Genomic DNA, 16922 nt, shown 5'->3' on the forward strand with positions numbered 1-16922 from the left:
ACCTGGCTGATCCACACACTGATCTGATAGACCTGGCTGACCTGGCTGATCCACACACTGATCTGACAGACCTGGCTGACCTGGCTGATCCACACACTGATCTGACAGACCTGGCTGACCTGGCTGATCCACACACTGATCTGATAGACCTGGCTGACCTGGCTGATCCGCACACTGATCTGATAGACCTGGCTGATGAAAGCACATTGCTGTGGGGGATGGGGGGGGGGGGGTCTAGTAAGCTCAGTGCAGATAAAGGAGGGGAAAACAGGGGAATGCCAAAGACCGGTCTTATTTATCAACCGGCAATCAATTCATCAATTTACTCTCAGCAGGGACTTCCCACACCTTCTGAAACATCAAATTCAAGCACTTTTCAAGGACTTTCAAGACTTAATTACCTAAAATTCAAGGACCCCAACACGGCATAGTTTGAGACAGATCTAGATGAGAATTTATATAATAGGAACTATACGCTCACAGACAACAATTAAAAAGAGAGGCTTGAATGTGTGAACACTAGATGGTCTGTTGCCTTCTCTACCACAGCACAGCAAAACAATATATTGTGAAATATGTGTTAAGTTAAGCAATGTGACTTATCTGCCATAATTACGTAAAACAGTCAATGTGATCAATCATACGCTCAGCTCATTTCTTTGATGATGATGATGATGATGATGATGATGATGATGATGATGTGATGAATCAGGGCCATCATATCTCAGCGTCCACTCACCAGCCAACTGTGCAGTGATGCCTTGGAAGGGTAGCTGTCTAAACTCCTCAATCAGAGGCTGCAGCTGGGTGCACCTGACTAGCTCTTGTTTTCCGTAATCCAGCTCGTACACAGACACCAGGCCGTTAGGCAGCAGCCCCTTCACCACCACCCGGTGCCAGCTGGGAAAGGTGGGGGAAGGGAGAGCGTCAGAAAATCTCCCAAAATAAACGTCATTGTTTTGTTGCCCATAACTTATCAGAAGGTATAACATAAACCAGGGGGGTATTCCATCAACGTTGCTAAAGGATAATCCAGGCTTATTTTTTCATGAGATGCATCAAAATAAGCCTCCTTCCTTTAGCGACGTTGATGGAATACCCCCCTGGACCTGTTTGTCAGAGACTAAACATATAGTGCAAGGCAACAGTTTCTAAAACCAGCTGATATTTTTGAAGGGTCAAAAATCGAAGACGTCAAATGCCTCTGGGAGTTGAACCGCATGCCCAACTGCAGATGTGGTCATGGCCTCCAGGTCAGGCTGTGTGGAGGACCGAAGCAGGCGAGAGTGGCACTGTGCCATGCTGTAAACTTGCCAGCACCACTATGTTAACGTTTCAAGGCGAATTAAACTATACATTTAGTAATGACGGAGTAACGCTCTTTGATCGCCAACGGCATCGTCGTTAAAAAGGAATGCGAAAGAGCTATGATGTTTCCTGAGTTTATTCAGCGTTTTAGCGTATTAAGGAAAATCCCCAAAACACAATTGATGTAATCTATAAACAAACCATACGGCTTTCTTTGTTGTTGTTGTTGTTTTTCTTATTCCATGCATTAGCCTACAATGAGTCTGGCCTCTGATTTGTACTCACTCTTTCTCCATTTTGGCGGCGTAGATCTCTCCTTTCCTCACATCCTCTACTCTGGTCCCCTCCTCTGTGTTGTTGTAGTAGAGGATCATCTCTCCCAACAGAACCTGCAGCTTATGCAGATCCTGCCAGGCAAGAAACACAAAGTGGCCCGGGTGACAGGCCACAGACACATAGATATCCAGGTTCTGGTCCGTCGGAGGAAGCTCCAGGAGAGGGGGCAGCCGCAGCGACTGTCCCCTGGCCGAAGTGACCCCCCTGGGGGCGACTTCGTCCACCGTCAACCCCTCTGATCCCTGGGCTGGGGTTGGGTGCGGCACAGGGCTGGTCAGGGACAGCTCCACCATCACCATCTTGGTGAGGTCACAGTCACCGCCACCAGAGCTCAGAGGGTTAGGGTTCCTCTGGCTGGGCCACTTCCACAGATCAGAGTGCGCCATCTGGTGGTTGATGCTGGTCTTCACCTCTAATGGAGTGCCATTAGAGGTGAACATGAAGATGTGAACCAGCTTGGCTTCATCCAGCTTGGAGATCTGAAGTGCAACAAGAAGGGAGAAGAAGGGTTGAAAAAACAAAAATCTGATCCAAAATTAGCCCGTCATAAAAAGTATAGATATAGGATATAGCTCCACTATAAGGATTGAAATTAGTTACACCACTGTAACTTTCTTCCTAGCAGAGCAAGAACTTCATCTTAAACGAACTGTGCATCTGAGTACCGTATTTTCCGGACTATAAGTCGCACCCGAGTATAAGTCGCAGCAGGCCAAAAATGGGCCATGAAGAGGAAAAAACCACATATAAGTCGCACTGGACTATAAGTCGCATGGTTCAAGGGAACGGGCTTGGCGGAATCAGCGGGGAAAGAAGACCCTGTTGAGCTTGACTCTAGTCTGGCACTGTGAAGAGACATGAGAGGATTTGTAAGCCTAGGAAGGACATAATTCACGTTAAAACTTCTTCTGAAAGGTTAGAAATACTTAAATTATCGAGTGTAAAGCCAGGGCTAGCTAGCGCGTTGCTAACGAAGGTTAGCAAAATGGCGTCGCGGGAGCAAGCAAACAGGATGGAACAGCCTCTGAAAGGTAATAAATGACTTTAATATCGTGTATAATGTTCATAATAGCGTGTATAACGTTCATAATATAGTGCTTAATGTCCACATTGTCGAGTGTAACGACTATTTATCGTGTATAAGGCCATGACAAAGATAGCTTGGTGAAAAACGGAAGTAGTTAGGATGAAGGGCGGCCTACAAACAATGCAACATTGAACAGCCTCTGAAAGGTAATAAATGACTTTAATATCGTGTATAACGTTCATAATATCGTGTATAAGGTCCATAATATCATGTTTAATGTCCACATTGTCGTGTTTAATGTCCACATTGTCGAGTATAATGGCTATTCTATCGCGTATGTGGCGCTAGCGGAAGTAGCAAAATAGCCTCGCGGGGGTAACTTAGCAACATAGAACAGTCTCTGGAAGGAATAAATGACTTTAATATCGTTTATAACGTCCATAACATTGTGTATAAGGTCCATAACATCATGTTTAATGTCCACATTGTCGTGTTTAATGTCCACATTGTCAAGTATAATGGCTATTCTATCGTGTATGAGGCGCTAGCGGAAGTTACTCCTTGGTTCATGTCAGTCAGAGATTACCGTATGTCAGTTCATGTCAGTCAGAGATTATGAATTATTGATATATAAGTCGCACCTGACTATAAGTCGCAGGACCAGCCAAAGTATGAAAAAAACCGCGACTTATAGTCCGGAAAATACGGTACATACACTTTTCAACAATATCTGTGTTTGTCCAAAAATAGATAGATATAGAAAGATAATACATGTGTTTGGCTATCATTCTCCACACTGGTTACACTATTAAGTGTGTGTGTATATATATATATATATGTATGTGTAATATGTCAGGGTTCCCACACCTTCTGAAACATCAAATTCAAGCACCTTTCAAGGACTTTCAAGACTCAATTCCCTCAAATTCAAGGACCCAACACGGCATAGTTTGAGACAGATCTAGATGAGTAATAGGAATTATGCGCTCACAGACAACAATTAAAAAGAGATTGAATGTGTGAACACTAGATGGTCTCTTGCCTTCTCTACCACAGCATAGCAAGACAATATGTGAAATATGTGTAAAGTTAAGCAATACAGAGACTAAGCTAAGTAAAACATTTTTGAATATATATATATTATTTTTTTTAGAGAGAGAGAGAGAGGGGAATTCAAGCACTTTCAATGACCCATGTCTATTCTCAAAAACTTTTAAGACCGTGATTTTTTTCCTCAAATTCACAAACATTCAAGGATTTCAAGGACCCGTGGGAACCCTGTATGTAAAGATACAACTGTGTGAATTACCTTTATGCTACAGTCCGTGGAGTTGTGGACAGTAGCTCTCAGCCAGAGGAGAGCTTTAGGAGGCCAGGCTCTCCCCACTGACATACCCTCCAGACAGCACTTGATCGCCTATAATAATAATAATAATAATATTAACACTGGTCTGGGAACCACTGCATTAGACTTATAGCTTTTCTAGACACTCAAACACGCTTAGACACACATTATAGACACAAGAGCACACTTCTACGATGCCCAACTGAGAAGGTAACCACATTTCTTGGGGAAAAAAGAAGTAGCATTTCAAAATAAGAGTTGAAGTCTGTGGGTGTCGCTTCGGCGTCTGGTGTGTGGCTGTCTCACCTGGTGTGGGATGACCATGAGCTCATGTAAGAAAGGTGTGGGGATCTCCCTTAGCTCGATGACCTCCACAGAGGCAGGGGTTCCCAGGTCAACGAACCGAATATCCAGAACTCTGCCACCACAGTGGAGGTAGGTGATCTGACACAGGAGAATGGGACACAACATAGTTTTTGAGCATGCGTGGCATTCGGTGGAGACACTACATACCTCCATGAACATATCTGGGCAAGAGAACAGTGTTGTATTATCATAGAAATCATTGAAAAATGTCCAATCTTGCTGAATAATTCAATTAATTTTAATTCTGAAAAAGGGACTCTTACAGTACCTCCACTCTGGACCATTTCCCATTGTGGCGGGCGAGGCAGCACATTCCACAAAACGGCTTCGACACCAACGACTCTGACGTGACCTGTCCCACAGCAACGGTCCAACTTCAATATAAGCTACTTACAATAAAACACAAATGGTATGCTAGTGTACCAGTCTTCATCTACCTGGGATATGAAGAAGGCTTCAATCTTCTTCAAAATGTCATTCAGCTTCACCTGCCCTCGTGAGGGCAGCTGGCAGAAGATGGTCTGATCAGTGCATATGTTGGTCACACGCACTTTCATGTACATGCTGTTGACCTACAAGAGAAAACACAAAAGCTCCACATTACACGATTCACCACAATCAGTAATTTGTGAAACCATTTTTGAATGTGTAAATGTATTACCATCGATTCTTAAAGATGTATTGTAGTCCCTATTTTTTGCTTAAAAATGTTAATGTAACATCACAATGCTCAGCAGGTACCCTTGGTTATTCCATTGGCGTTTATGAAAGTAAACCGATGAATGAAAATGCTGTAGGCTTGTAAAAAATATTTGCATTAGCTTGAGATCTTGAAAACCAGAATTTCAAATCTCTCGACTGAGATTCTAGGAGCGAAGGAAGTCCAACCTAGGGTTGGAAATTATTGTTATTTATTCGAATACATTTTTGGAAATTATTGAAATTATTCGGAAAGTTGTCTGCGCCCCCCCTCGGCACTTTTACTTATTAACTGAAGCTCCTTGGTTTACGACCTAACCTGCTGTAGAAAGCAAGTCCCCGGATGATGACATGCTACCAACCTGCAGAGGGCTTGCCATGGACTGATCCTGGAGGGCGAGGAGACAGGCAGCGTTGACATTGACATCAACATCGTGCAACGTGTTGTACAGCACCACCAGTGCCCCGTCCTTCCCCAGAGTCTCCAGCAGGAGGATCTTACCAACCGCCAGGGACTCCAGAGCCGCCAGCACAGCAGGCTCTGTCATAAAGCTCTCCAGGCCTGCAGAGAGAACACCACAGACAGACATCACTCAGGAGAACAGAGCAATAGAAGAGGATGATTGCTTAATCGATACGCTCTGAAGGTCCACGCGTCAGAAACTGAGGTTTGTAAGTTACCTGCTAGGCTGCAGTTGGCAGCTTGGAATGGCAACTGGAAGAAGTCCTTGTGCAGGTGGAGGAGCCTGCTTTTGCTAACGACTTCTGAGAATCCATGGTCCACATAGTACACCTGCAGGGGCAAGATTACGCCTGGTCAGAAATGGGGGCTTGGATTTGCAGTGGACCTTTATTTAAATGTTTTGCAACGTTTATCTCAAGTACATACGTATACATACATACATGATAAGCAGTGCTTACGAAATCATACAACACTGATGACAATTAAAATATTTTCATTTGATTTCCTGGAGGCTTGCTATGGGTCAAATCCTCACTCAAGACTCGGGTGCTTGAAAAGCACCCAGGAGAATGAGTAAACTGTCTATACCTGTTTAAACTGTCAACGCAGCTAAACAAACCAGTGGTCTATGGACAACCACGCTGTCTCAACACTAAAGGGACGGATCTTTTCTTACAATGCGTTTAATATGATATTATTATTATTACTACATGCCATTTAGCTGACGCTTTTATCCAAAGCAACTTACATTGCAGCGAGTGCATACATTTCATTTTCCTGTTTATATTGTCCCAGCGGGAATCGAACCCCAAACCTATGTGTTGTTAGCACCATTCTCTACCAACCGAGCCACAGAGGACCCCACAACAGACGTCTAAATCAAGCCCGAAAAAAAAACTAAACTGTGTGTATAATATGACTGATTTTTTGTGATCAATTTTTTATTTTGATTTTATGTACAAACACACAAAGGACAATGACAAAACAATTACCAAAATACACAACATTTCATACCTGCATACATTCCCCCTACCCACCCTCCCACACCTAATATGACTGATGATGATATTATCATTATAATAATATGACTGTGGTTCTTATGTTCACCCAACTGATGTTGGCATAAATAGGGTATGAAAGACTTTACCTTGACCTGACCGTCACTCGTGACCTCACCGACTTGGGCTCGGATGACCTCCTCTCCACCTTCGAACCTCACGGCAACCAGTTCCCCCACGGCAGGGTTGAGTAAGGGCTTCTGTGCGCCGAGTCGGCTGTAGAGTATCTGCATGGTGTCTTCCATCGCCTCCTGGGCGTCAGAATATTCCTTGCCTATGTACCTGAGGATCATGGTACATACACAAGGTTGGCGCAGTTTTGAAGGAACTCTTCTCTTTGGGGTCACATTTACAAAACCCCCGAATGACGTTTTGCCGCGCAGGAAGAATAACTTCACGGAAACATGCACTCAAAAACCATCTAGATCGACGGCAACAGATATATTATAGAAAGGCAAATGTACAAAAAAAAGTGAACCATCTCTTCAGAATGTTTGGCTACCACTGTGAGAAGCTCAATGACTCTGACCTTCAGAGTCATAAATACTTTATACACATCACCAGTCTCAGTTCACCTGAATGTATTTGCCTGATCCATATTAAATTTTTCGCTCCTCCTCACAATATGAACTTTGGCATCTACCTGATGATGACATCTTTGGTGCTGGCTTCCACCACCAGCACAGAGGAGTACTGCTCCTTGGGCTTAACCAGCGGGGGCACCAGGGGGCTGGCCGACGGGGGGTTGGTGGCACGGGGGACCTGCTGGGCTCTGCTCTTGTCCTCCGTGGGGAGGGCGTAGAGAATGGCCTTCTTCTTGTTGTCAAGAAAGGGGTACTCCACGGTGCACGCGTCCAGCAGCAGCGACAGGTTGTCTAGTTCGGGGAAAGGAGTCTTGAAGGTTTCCTGGAAGAGCTTGGGGAGGGTGTGGGCCCACAGGCCATGGATGTACTTGGACAGGAGCTCTTTGAGTTTGAGGCAAATGTCCGGTGGGACTGTTGCAGCCGTCTGGGAGGGGGGGGTAGGAGGGGTTTGTGACGTTGTGCCGACAGTGGCTGATTTCGCTGGAGGGGTGATGCTGGGGGCTTTGGACAGAAGGGGGAAAACCAGTCGGTCGTCTCGTTTAGTGCTGCTGGCCCATTCAATCTGGAACACAATTTTATTTTATTTTTTATTTAACCAGGCAGGCATTGTAGGCATTTACATTGGCGGCCTGGCAAAAGACAAAAGCCTCTTAGGGGGAGGGGGGGCTGAAAAGAAATCAGGTTACATGTTAAAACAAAAGAGCACACACAACAGACAGTGGCACACATCCAAGCATTTCCAGCACAGTTAAAAGATAGAAAAATACAGACATCTCCAACACCTCCTCCACTTACATACAGTCACAGCATCAGTTATAAGTTAGGGGAAGCGGTGTCATTCTACTCATAACTCACACCAACTGCACATTTCTCATACAACTCAAATCATGATCTGAAAACTCACATGAGTGGCAACTTCTTCACAGGTGGAGTGTGTCTTAACACAGACTGTTCTATTCAAAACTAGTTTTGATTTAACTGCTGGGTCCTTTATATGATCTACTGTACTGTACTGTACTTACTTTAAGCATAGAGGTAAGGAGAGGAAACGTGGGCCAAAGTGTCACCTTAGTTAGTGATTGTCTACAGCAGAGACACAAGATCTCATTAACACAACCTAACTGTGATTTATGATTTATGATTTACTGTAATGACATTTCTATATCTGGGTGAACAATGGAGTTCTAACTGGTATCTGGGTATCTACCAGCCTCAAATACTCATACTTGGCATCACAGCTCGAACCGCACCTCCGACCTCTACTTCAGCAGCGTGTGTGCATGGCGGAACTGCTGCGGCTCTCATGCTTGCGGCTTCCGTACTGGCAGTGCAGCTTTAACAGCAGAGCTGCTACTACCAGCCCTATCTTTGTCGATTGAGGCATTGCATTGCATGCAGAAAATAATGGTGAGAATCAAAATCTCTAGATGGCGTGTCGCGGCAGCCAGCGTGAGACGTGCACCTTGCGCGCTGTATGGCTGCTCTAACCCGTTAACATGGGCGCTGAAATGAAAAGCACACGCACTGCTGAGGTAGAGGTCGGCAGAGAAATGTTTCAATACTACAAAGCGATACTAGTGTCCACCAAATGCACTTTGGCCTGCAAGAAAGTGTGTTTGAAACATAACTTTCACTCCTCTAAGCAACACTGAACCTGGGAGGCCCAAAACCACCTACATTTTAGGCATTTAGCAGACGCCTTATTCCAAAAGCGACTTACAATCAATACATTTGACTAAGCAAGTGAATCATCAATCCACCAGTTGATGGAAGAGTAATCTAGCTCAGGCCAGGGGCCTTTGGCAGTCTCAGTTCACCTGGCGCAGAACTGTGACACAACTGTGCAAACACAAGAGCTGGAACAGATTAACCTGTCATAGGGAAAGGAGCAGGATGCTGCCAAGGACCGAATGCAACAGAGAGAGCTCATTGAAGCCTTATGTCCCAAAGGGGATGAAGAGGAGTAAGGAAGTAATCAATATTGTAATTGTTGCAGTCATACTCACTGAGCAAATGTGCGTCCAGTTCTCCATGTCTGTGATGGCCTGGCCGTGTAGTTCCTGGCAGAACATTTCCCGGTACACAGTGGGCAGTTTGGACTGCCAGAGACCACAAGAATACTTGGTCAGGACCTCTATGAGGCGACTCTGAACCAATTCTTGGTCGTACTCGTAGATGTTCTTTGGCCTTGGGGAGGGAGCTGGAAAACAGCAGCAAAAACGTTTTACTAGTCTAGTAATAGTTTACTCCACGTTGTGTGGGAAGAGACTAGATTAGTGATTACCTCACCCATAACTGTGGGTAGTCTACATTAGTGATTGACTTAAAGTGGGGAGAAAGAAATGATTAATCTAAAAAGTGTTGGGACAGGCCTATATAAAGGGGTGCGTGGACAATGGGGTCGCACTCACCAGCAGGTTTATCCTGATGGTCACCTGATGGCCCGGAAGGTAGCGGCAACCTCTTGTCTGGACTAAAGACAGAGAGATTGTGTCACCATCAATATGAAGTGTGCCACCATCAACATGAGCAACTTGCTTTGTATCATCAAATAGACTAAATGTTTTGTGAACTACAGTAGGTATCTAATTTGAAACCTATTTCTGACACAGAAGATTACAAAAACAAATGTGTGTGTGAGTGTGTGCGTTTGCATCCATACACACTGACTAAAATTCACATTTATATGTTTGCAATACTGCGATAATATTGTGTATGTATGATGAAATTGTCCCCAATAACATGTTCATTAACCCTTAAATTACCACCCAGTTTTTCTGTGTATGACAATTAAGCAGTGAATTAGGACTTTCCAAAGAGACCTCGAATAAATTATTTCTGGAAAGAAAAAATGTCAACACTCCTATCAATAGTTATGCAATGTTGCCTATATGCATGCCTCTATAGCTATTTTAATGCAAAAAACCCAGTAGAAATTAGAATTTTTACGTAGGAGACTCTTTTGGTGGAGCAGAATATCTGTTTACAGACTTGTGACTTCATTTTTCAGCAAAAACTTCAGACAGTGCATCTACAAGCGGTCATCAGAAGGTGCTAAGTGTTTATTGGGGTTAATTGGAGCTCCAAATGGCAACTGCACCAAGGCGATCGAGCACTGCTATTGACTATCCTCCACAAGCACATCCCATGCATATGGACTACCTAAGATTAAGCTCACAGTCACTTATTGTAAATAATGTTATTTGTCAATTATGTTCTGTACTATTGTCATTTTTCTTCTTATCTTGAATTATGCCTATTGCCTTATTGTCTTGTGCTGCAATCACAAGTCATGAACCGAAGCCTAAGAATGTTACCCTCTTACACTTGTGTAATGTGCCAGGTTTATGTCACAATAAACTTGAAACTGTTTGAAATAAAGCTTGTTTGAAATAAAGCAGCCTGGTCACTCATGATGTCACAGTAGGTACTTAATGCTCACATCAGTCCGGAGTACCATGTCTGAACGGAATAGGGTGGGCAGGTTACTTAAGCAACGATGACTGAGAGAAAGTGGGGAATATTAACCTTTTTCTCCTCTCTCCGCTGCTCTCCTCTCGGCTCTCACACACACAGACACATCTTTGCTGCTTCCAATTTTAGTGACAAAAGCCTCACATCCTAATAAAATGTGAATACTGAATCCAGAATCTGGGAGCCTGTGTGTGTGTGTGTGTGTGTCTGTGTGTGTCCTTGAGTCCCCTCACCTCTCACACTGCACAGGTGGTTTCTTCATCTGAATGATGGGTCCTCTGTGCTGGGCATCAGGGTTGAACCCAAGACCTCCGTAGCCTCTATTAATGTGCGGGCGTCTCCCCATAGATGTCTGGGTCATGAGCCTGCCAGACAGCCCACAGTGCGTTGGTTGACGCAACGACGATGTCCGGGGCTTTTCTGGAAGACAAGTGGGAAGGAGGAGAGACAACAGCCTTCAGGGTTTGAGAAGCTTCATACTACCCCCCCCCCCCCCCCCCCCGTCAGGTTTTGTTCACACACCAAAATATTGTACAGAGAGCAAGCGAGCGAGAGGGAGAGAGGGCTTTTTAAGGAGTTGTATTCTTAGCTTCCTGTAGAAAGCCGATGTTCTCAGAGGAATACTGGCTGAACTAGGCCAGCCCGTCTCGTTTTCTAGTTCACTGTCTGACCTGCAAGAGCCCAGTTACTAAGTTCTGTTCCAACCATCCATGTCCATAGTTCAGCAGTAGCAAAATGTCTGCCAGAAACATATTGTTAACTATTGTCCTCAAATGAGGCATTTCTCCATCTCTCATTGGACGGCGGTGACAACAATAGGGGAGGCTGTGGCGCAGGAGGTAGAGCTGCCGTCTAATGATCACAAGGTTGGCAGATCGGCGGTTTGAGCCCCAGCTGGCCACATGTCGAAGTGTCCTTGAGCAAGACATTGAACCCCAAATTGCTCCCAATGAGCGGGCCGGCGCCTTACATGGTAGCTTGCCGCCATTGGTGTGTGAATGAGAGGCCATTGTAAAGCGCTTTGGAATAAGACGCTATATATGTCAGTCCATTTTTATTTATTTTTTTACCTACCGTTAAACAGGAATGAGGAGGGTTTAACCCTGATCGGGCAGTTCACAATCTGTGACCGGCCGGGCCTCTTGGAGGTCCTCTGTCGGGCTACCAGTTGAGCAATGTGTGAAGTCTCTTCCAGGACCCCCGCAAAACACATGAGCTAGAACAAGTTACGGTAGTATGAAGATCACAAAAGGCATGAAAAAAAAAAAACACACCGTAAAACTATTATTGCATGTCAGTATTGCATGAGATGATTTTACAGAGGCCAAAGATTTAATCAAGTTACCAATAATAATACAATTCTGCGTTAAGTGACTGAGTAGAAAACTTATGAGCAGCGGCTATGGAACTTCTGAACTATCTGTGAATAGGATTATATCTTTATACGTGTAGTAGCCTATATGTTGTACACAACATCCAAAGGTCAATATAAATGTAATGTACAGATGAAGTGGTCGTGGCTAGCTACTGTACCCACCCTTCCATTGCGAAGCTCCACCCGCACCACCGTGGGGATGCTCCTGAGGTAGGCCTCCATGGAGGGGTAGCCCAGCCGGTTGAGGGGGATGAACTCTCCCGTCAGAGACCTGTAGTCCTTCTGCAGGCGTGCGATGGACACCCCATCTTTATCCGACTGGAGGACAGCCCGGATCAACTTCATCACATCAGTATCAGCCATCCTGCTGAACAACAACAACAACAACAAAACATCATGTTGGAATCATAACACATTGTTCTTTACCTTCACCATTGACTATTTCGTTACATAAACGTGATCTCAAGTAAAGGCCTCAAGTCAACGTTGGCGACTCCAGTCTCCAGATCGCCATAGGACATAGCCAGGGCTGTCCAACTTCGCCATACCTGTACTCGTCTGGGACCAAGATTTCTATTTTGTCCTAGACTCAAAGCCTGTAGCTAGCTACGGTTATTAGCCCACAGTTGATAACTTGCTCAAAAGATCAATGTTGTTCCACATGCTTGATAGCTAGCTAACTTCACAGCTGAGGATACTCAATGACAGAGCCTAGCTAGCTTGCTCTTTTAGCCTAATATTTCGATCCAGGATTATACTTTTTTCGGTTAATATAACGCAAACTACTTTGGTTAAATGTATATCGAGTGATGAACAATAATTTATCATACAAGTAAAACGTGGATCACCTGACACCAAGACTTGGCTAATTGGCAATCAATGGTGGAAGCCACTGTTTGGAAAAATGCTTCTCAATCACGACGAGGCGTCGTCCATTTCAGAGTCTAGTACTAAAAATGGATAAATAGTCGTCTACTTTAGGTGATTACCTGACTCCAAGACTGCTGGCACTGTTTGGAAAAGGAGTTTTCTTCTAATCAAAATGACTCTGAGGCCTCGTCGACTGAAGTTCGTTGGACATGTGGTCGACACGACGTCACCTCAATCGCGACGTTGATGCGCGAGACACCACACCTCTCAATGTCGCACCTCTCGCGGTGTCTTGAAAAGTATTAAAAGTTGATAAATCAATTTTGGGAAAATCAAGACCCTTAATAAGTATTAAAAAGTATTTTTAGAATTTTGTAGGTATTTCTGAATTATATTTAGTTTGAGTCCTAAAAACTTTTAGTAAAAGTTCGTGAAATTATTAGTTTTTATTAAAAAAAACAAAGATGAACCGGAAATTGTGTTGTATGATAGTGGTCTAGTCTGTTGCAAACTAAAACTGTTAAAGTGTCACTGATGTTAACGGTTACAGCTCGAAGTGGCGGTGAGGTCTGGAAAAATATTGACAAGGTCTTTAAAAAGTCTTAGAAAGGTATTGAAATTAACCTCAAGATTCCTGTATATACCCTGAATTTATATCGGCACTAACAGAAAGTATCAAAACAACAATATAAACATTTTCCTCAAGACAGCCTAAAATGTATTTGTGATTTTACTCCAGCCTACGTTATCAACATGCTATTCGCAGTGGTGTAGTCTAGTTTTTTCTAGTGGGTATACTGTGATTTTGCCCTCCCAGTCAGAGCGACACCTGTCCCGTAGCGACACCCCATAAGCACCACCACACTCACTTATGCATACAGTATGCATCTACACCAGTGTTTGCTGCCTTGGGGGGGGTGGCATGGACTGTACTTGTACATCAAGCTGCCTCACGCTACAGAAACAGGAGATAGGCTCCTGCCCCCTAAGGGCCGTTAGGCTCGAGAACCTACTTACTTATGTGGTCTTGACTACATGTCCACTTTCTCACCTGGTTCTTGCTGTCTCTCTGGTGTGCCGACACCATCCTGCTCTCTCTCATTCTCTCCCTCTCTATCCTCCTCTCTCCCTCTTTTGCTGTCAACCAAAAGGCAAATATAACAACCAGAGTATTTATAATTTAATAAGAGGTATACATTGAATTCATATCAAATCATAACATCATTCTAATTGAATATTGGGTTGCTGTGGGCAATAGAGTCAGATACTGTCTTTACTTACTCTCTCACCTGTAAGAAAATCGTATGTCCAACTACAAAAACCAGAGGTCAGGGTTTGTTCCAATGCTTCAATCCACTGTCCATGTACTGTAAATATACCATTATGGTATTACCATAAAGCCCAATTCTAGCAGAATAAGAAAGATTGTATATCTACTTTAAGTAAAATAATAAAGTGCCTCCAGTTAGCTCTTTAGCTGGCATGTGTGCAGCAGACTAGCTCATCTAATCACCTCTGAGCACGCTAGCTTGCTAGTTCTTTGACACTATTATTCACACCATGAAACTATAATCAGACGCTTTCTAGTCAAAATAATAACGACTCATTTGAACCAACTTTCTCTGTCAGAACACAGTAATTATATTTGCTAACGTTTCAACTTGCTTACTTTCTTCTGCAGAGCTTTCACCCTGCAAAAACTCCACACACAACAAAACCAAAACCATTCTCCAGCGGCACGAAGCTGTGTGTGGAGGTCTGGCCCGCCCGCGAATTTGCGAAACCTAGGATGGTAAGGGGAGGCAGGGCAATACCGCTACCTGATTGGTTGGCGAAGCACTCCCTCATTGCCTGGCGAGCTCCCCCTACCATCCTAGGTTTCGCAAATTCGCGGCCCGCCCACCCCAAGGCTCTGTAGGGGAAATACTGAGACTAGCATTTTGAACGACTGGTTATGCGATAACAAACATGTCAGAAAGTTCGAAGTAAGCGCTTCGTAACACAGACGGGGTGAATTTTATGAATGAAAGTGAAAGTTTTGTCACAAAACGCCGTTACGTATCCTCGCGCATTTTCTAGTGGGTATACGCAAATCCTTGGCCTTTCCTAGTGGGTATACGGCGTAGTCCTGCGTATCACGTAGACTACACCACTGGCTATTCGTTATCGGGGATACAAAAACGTGTCCAGAAAGTTTAATGGGATTTCGGGGTCACAACAAGGCACAGACTGTGTGCGTCTAACCGCACTTATATAGGGACCAACCCACTTATTACAACAACAGGTACAGTAATCTTACTGTGGTGTGTGTTGTGTGTAGATGTGTGTTAATCGTGAATGGTGTGTGTGTTGTGTGTAGATGTGTGTTAATCGTGACGTAGGGGTGCCACCCGTCCCTTAAAATACGGAATCGTTCCGTATCTGACAGTTAAAAGATGCGTCCCGTTTTGAACCAATACGGAACGCTGTTTGTTCCGTATTTTCAATCCACCCGCATTGCGTGATTCCTCCAATATATCATACAGAGAGCTGCCTGCCAAGTCTTTTATTTTTGAAATTCCTTTAAATAAAGCTACCGGACACGAGTTTCGTGGCATCTTTCTGCACGCGCGTTAACTTGAGTCTGCAATCGAAGCGGGAGGCGCGCGCTGCTGGAAGAACACGTGTTCACGCGAGCTGCATGTCTTAGAACGTAGCAAGCAGCGTTGCCAGATTGGGCTACTTTTGGTCACGCTGGACGGGTGGATTCGGCAGCTTTTAGACTGGTTGGGCTGGAAATGTCAATTCCGTCTGGCAACCCTGGTAGCAAAATATGTGCATACGTATCTGGTAGCCTGGTACTTTCAAATCGCAAGTTGTTTCATTCTCTGTTCTCTTTTTCAGGGGTGATGGAGGAGAGATTGGCAGTGAAATTCCAGATAAAATCCATGATGGGACTTTGCTCATCATCCTCCGTCCTCACACTCATGTTTTCCCCCTCCATTAATCTTCTGTTATTCAACACGAGTGTGAAAACGGATTGTATCCTTTATCTCAGAGACACTATGGCATACCGTTTCTTAAATAGGCCTATTCACTTAATATTCACTTAATTTGGGTGAGATGATAGGCCTACTTTGCAACTGTTTTTTGTTTCTCTACTGTAACATAATATAACATTGTTATTATTATTATTATTATTATTAATTACAATGTACAATACAAATACAACAATTGGGGGTCCCTCAACATCAATCCCAAAGGCCTCATTCGGACCCAGGAAAAACCCTGGTATGTCCTGTATAACATGATAGCCATCTATGAGCAATGCACTGTATATAAGATGATGACCACGGGTCTTTCTGCTGCTGACCAAGGGGCTGAGTCCTGTTGATGGGGCCCAATTTTCTTTTAGACTCTGTAGGCTACTGTATTTGTTTATTAAGACTTACATAAATATGATATATTGTCTGAATTTGTCTTGTTTTATCAAATGTTCCAATTAATTTTATTTATTGTGCTGGTTTATTATGAACAACATGTAAAATTGCAGGAAACTAGCACAAATAATTGTGTGGGAGAGAGGGGCCGCCACTGCCAAAACGTGCACAGTTTTGGGTCGCTCCACCGCCAAAAAATCTCACTCCAAACTTTTGGTGAAACTTGGCAGCCCTTAAGGCTTTATTGAAACGATGTTTAACTTATGATTTACTAGCACTGGCGCCCCCACCCCGCCCTTGGGCCCGTGGTGGTCGTGGTCCCGAGGAGCGGGGCCCCTACTGCGAGGGGTGTCCCTTATTTCTCTGACTGAAAGGTGGCAACCCTAGTTGGTGTGTGTTGTGTGTAGATGTGTGTTAATCTTAATCGTGAGTGGCGTGTGTTGTGTGTAGATGTGTGTTAATCGTGAGTGGTGTGTGTTGTGTGTAGATGTGTGTTAATCGTGAGTGGTGTGTGTTGTGTGTAGATGGACCTGCCCTTCTCTGGTTTCGAGTTAACCTTCGTTATCATCGCCTCACCGTGTTAACGCTCTTTGCCTTG

At 44.2% G+C, this 16922-nt stretch overlaps 2 protein-coding genes across 2 annotated transcripts in view; one reads left to right on the forward strand and one right to left on the reverse strand.

The window, feature by feature from the left end:
* Positions 1 to 40, forward strand: part of mcrip2 (MAPK regulated corepressor interacting protein 2) — a gene marked incomplete at its 3' end in the record, with an annotated part of 4381 nt that extends 4341 nt beyond the window's left edge. Inside the window, exon 6 of the mRNA XM_080522765.1 lies at positions 31 to 40. Within this exon, the coding sequence (XP_080378891.1) occupies positions 31 to 40 (10 nt within the window). The remainder of the gene's footprint in view (positions 1 to 30) is intronic.
* Positions 41 to 393: 353 nt separating this feature from the next.
* On the reverse strand, positions 394 to 12398 carry LOC308149886 (tudor domain-containing protein 7B-like; the record flags this gene model as incomplete). Its single annotated transcript, XM_080522766.1, has 13 exons — positions 394 to 401; positions 740 to 900; positions 1594 to 2123; positions 4323 to 4460; positions 4651 to 4734; positions 4820 to 4954; positions 5444 to 5643; positions 5763 to 5874; positions 6692 to 6884; positions 7246 to 7610; positions 9193 to 9373; positions 10894 to 11080; positions 12194 to 12398. 13 exons carry the CDS (start codon positions 12396 to 12398, stop codon positions 394 to 396), a joined length of 2499 nt encoding a protein of 832 aa, XP_080378892.1.
* Positions 12399 to 16922: the final 4524 nt, after the last annotated feature.

This window comes from Nansenia antarctica (assembly GCF_963989245.1).
Source record: "Nansenia antarctica genome assembly, chromosome: 2".
NCBI classification, from domain to species: domain Eukaryota; kingdom Metazoa; phylum Chordata; class Actinopteri; order Argentiniformes; family Microstomatidae; genus Nansenia; species Nansenia antarctica.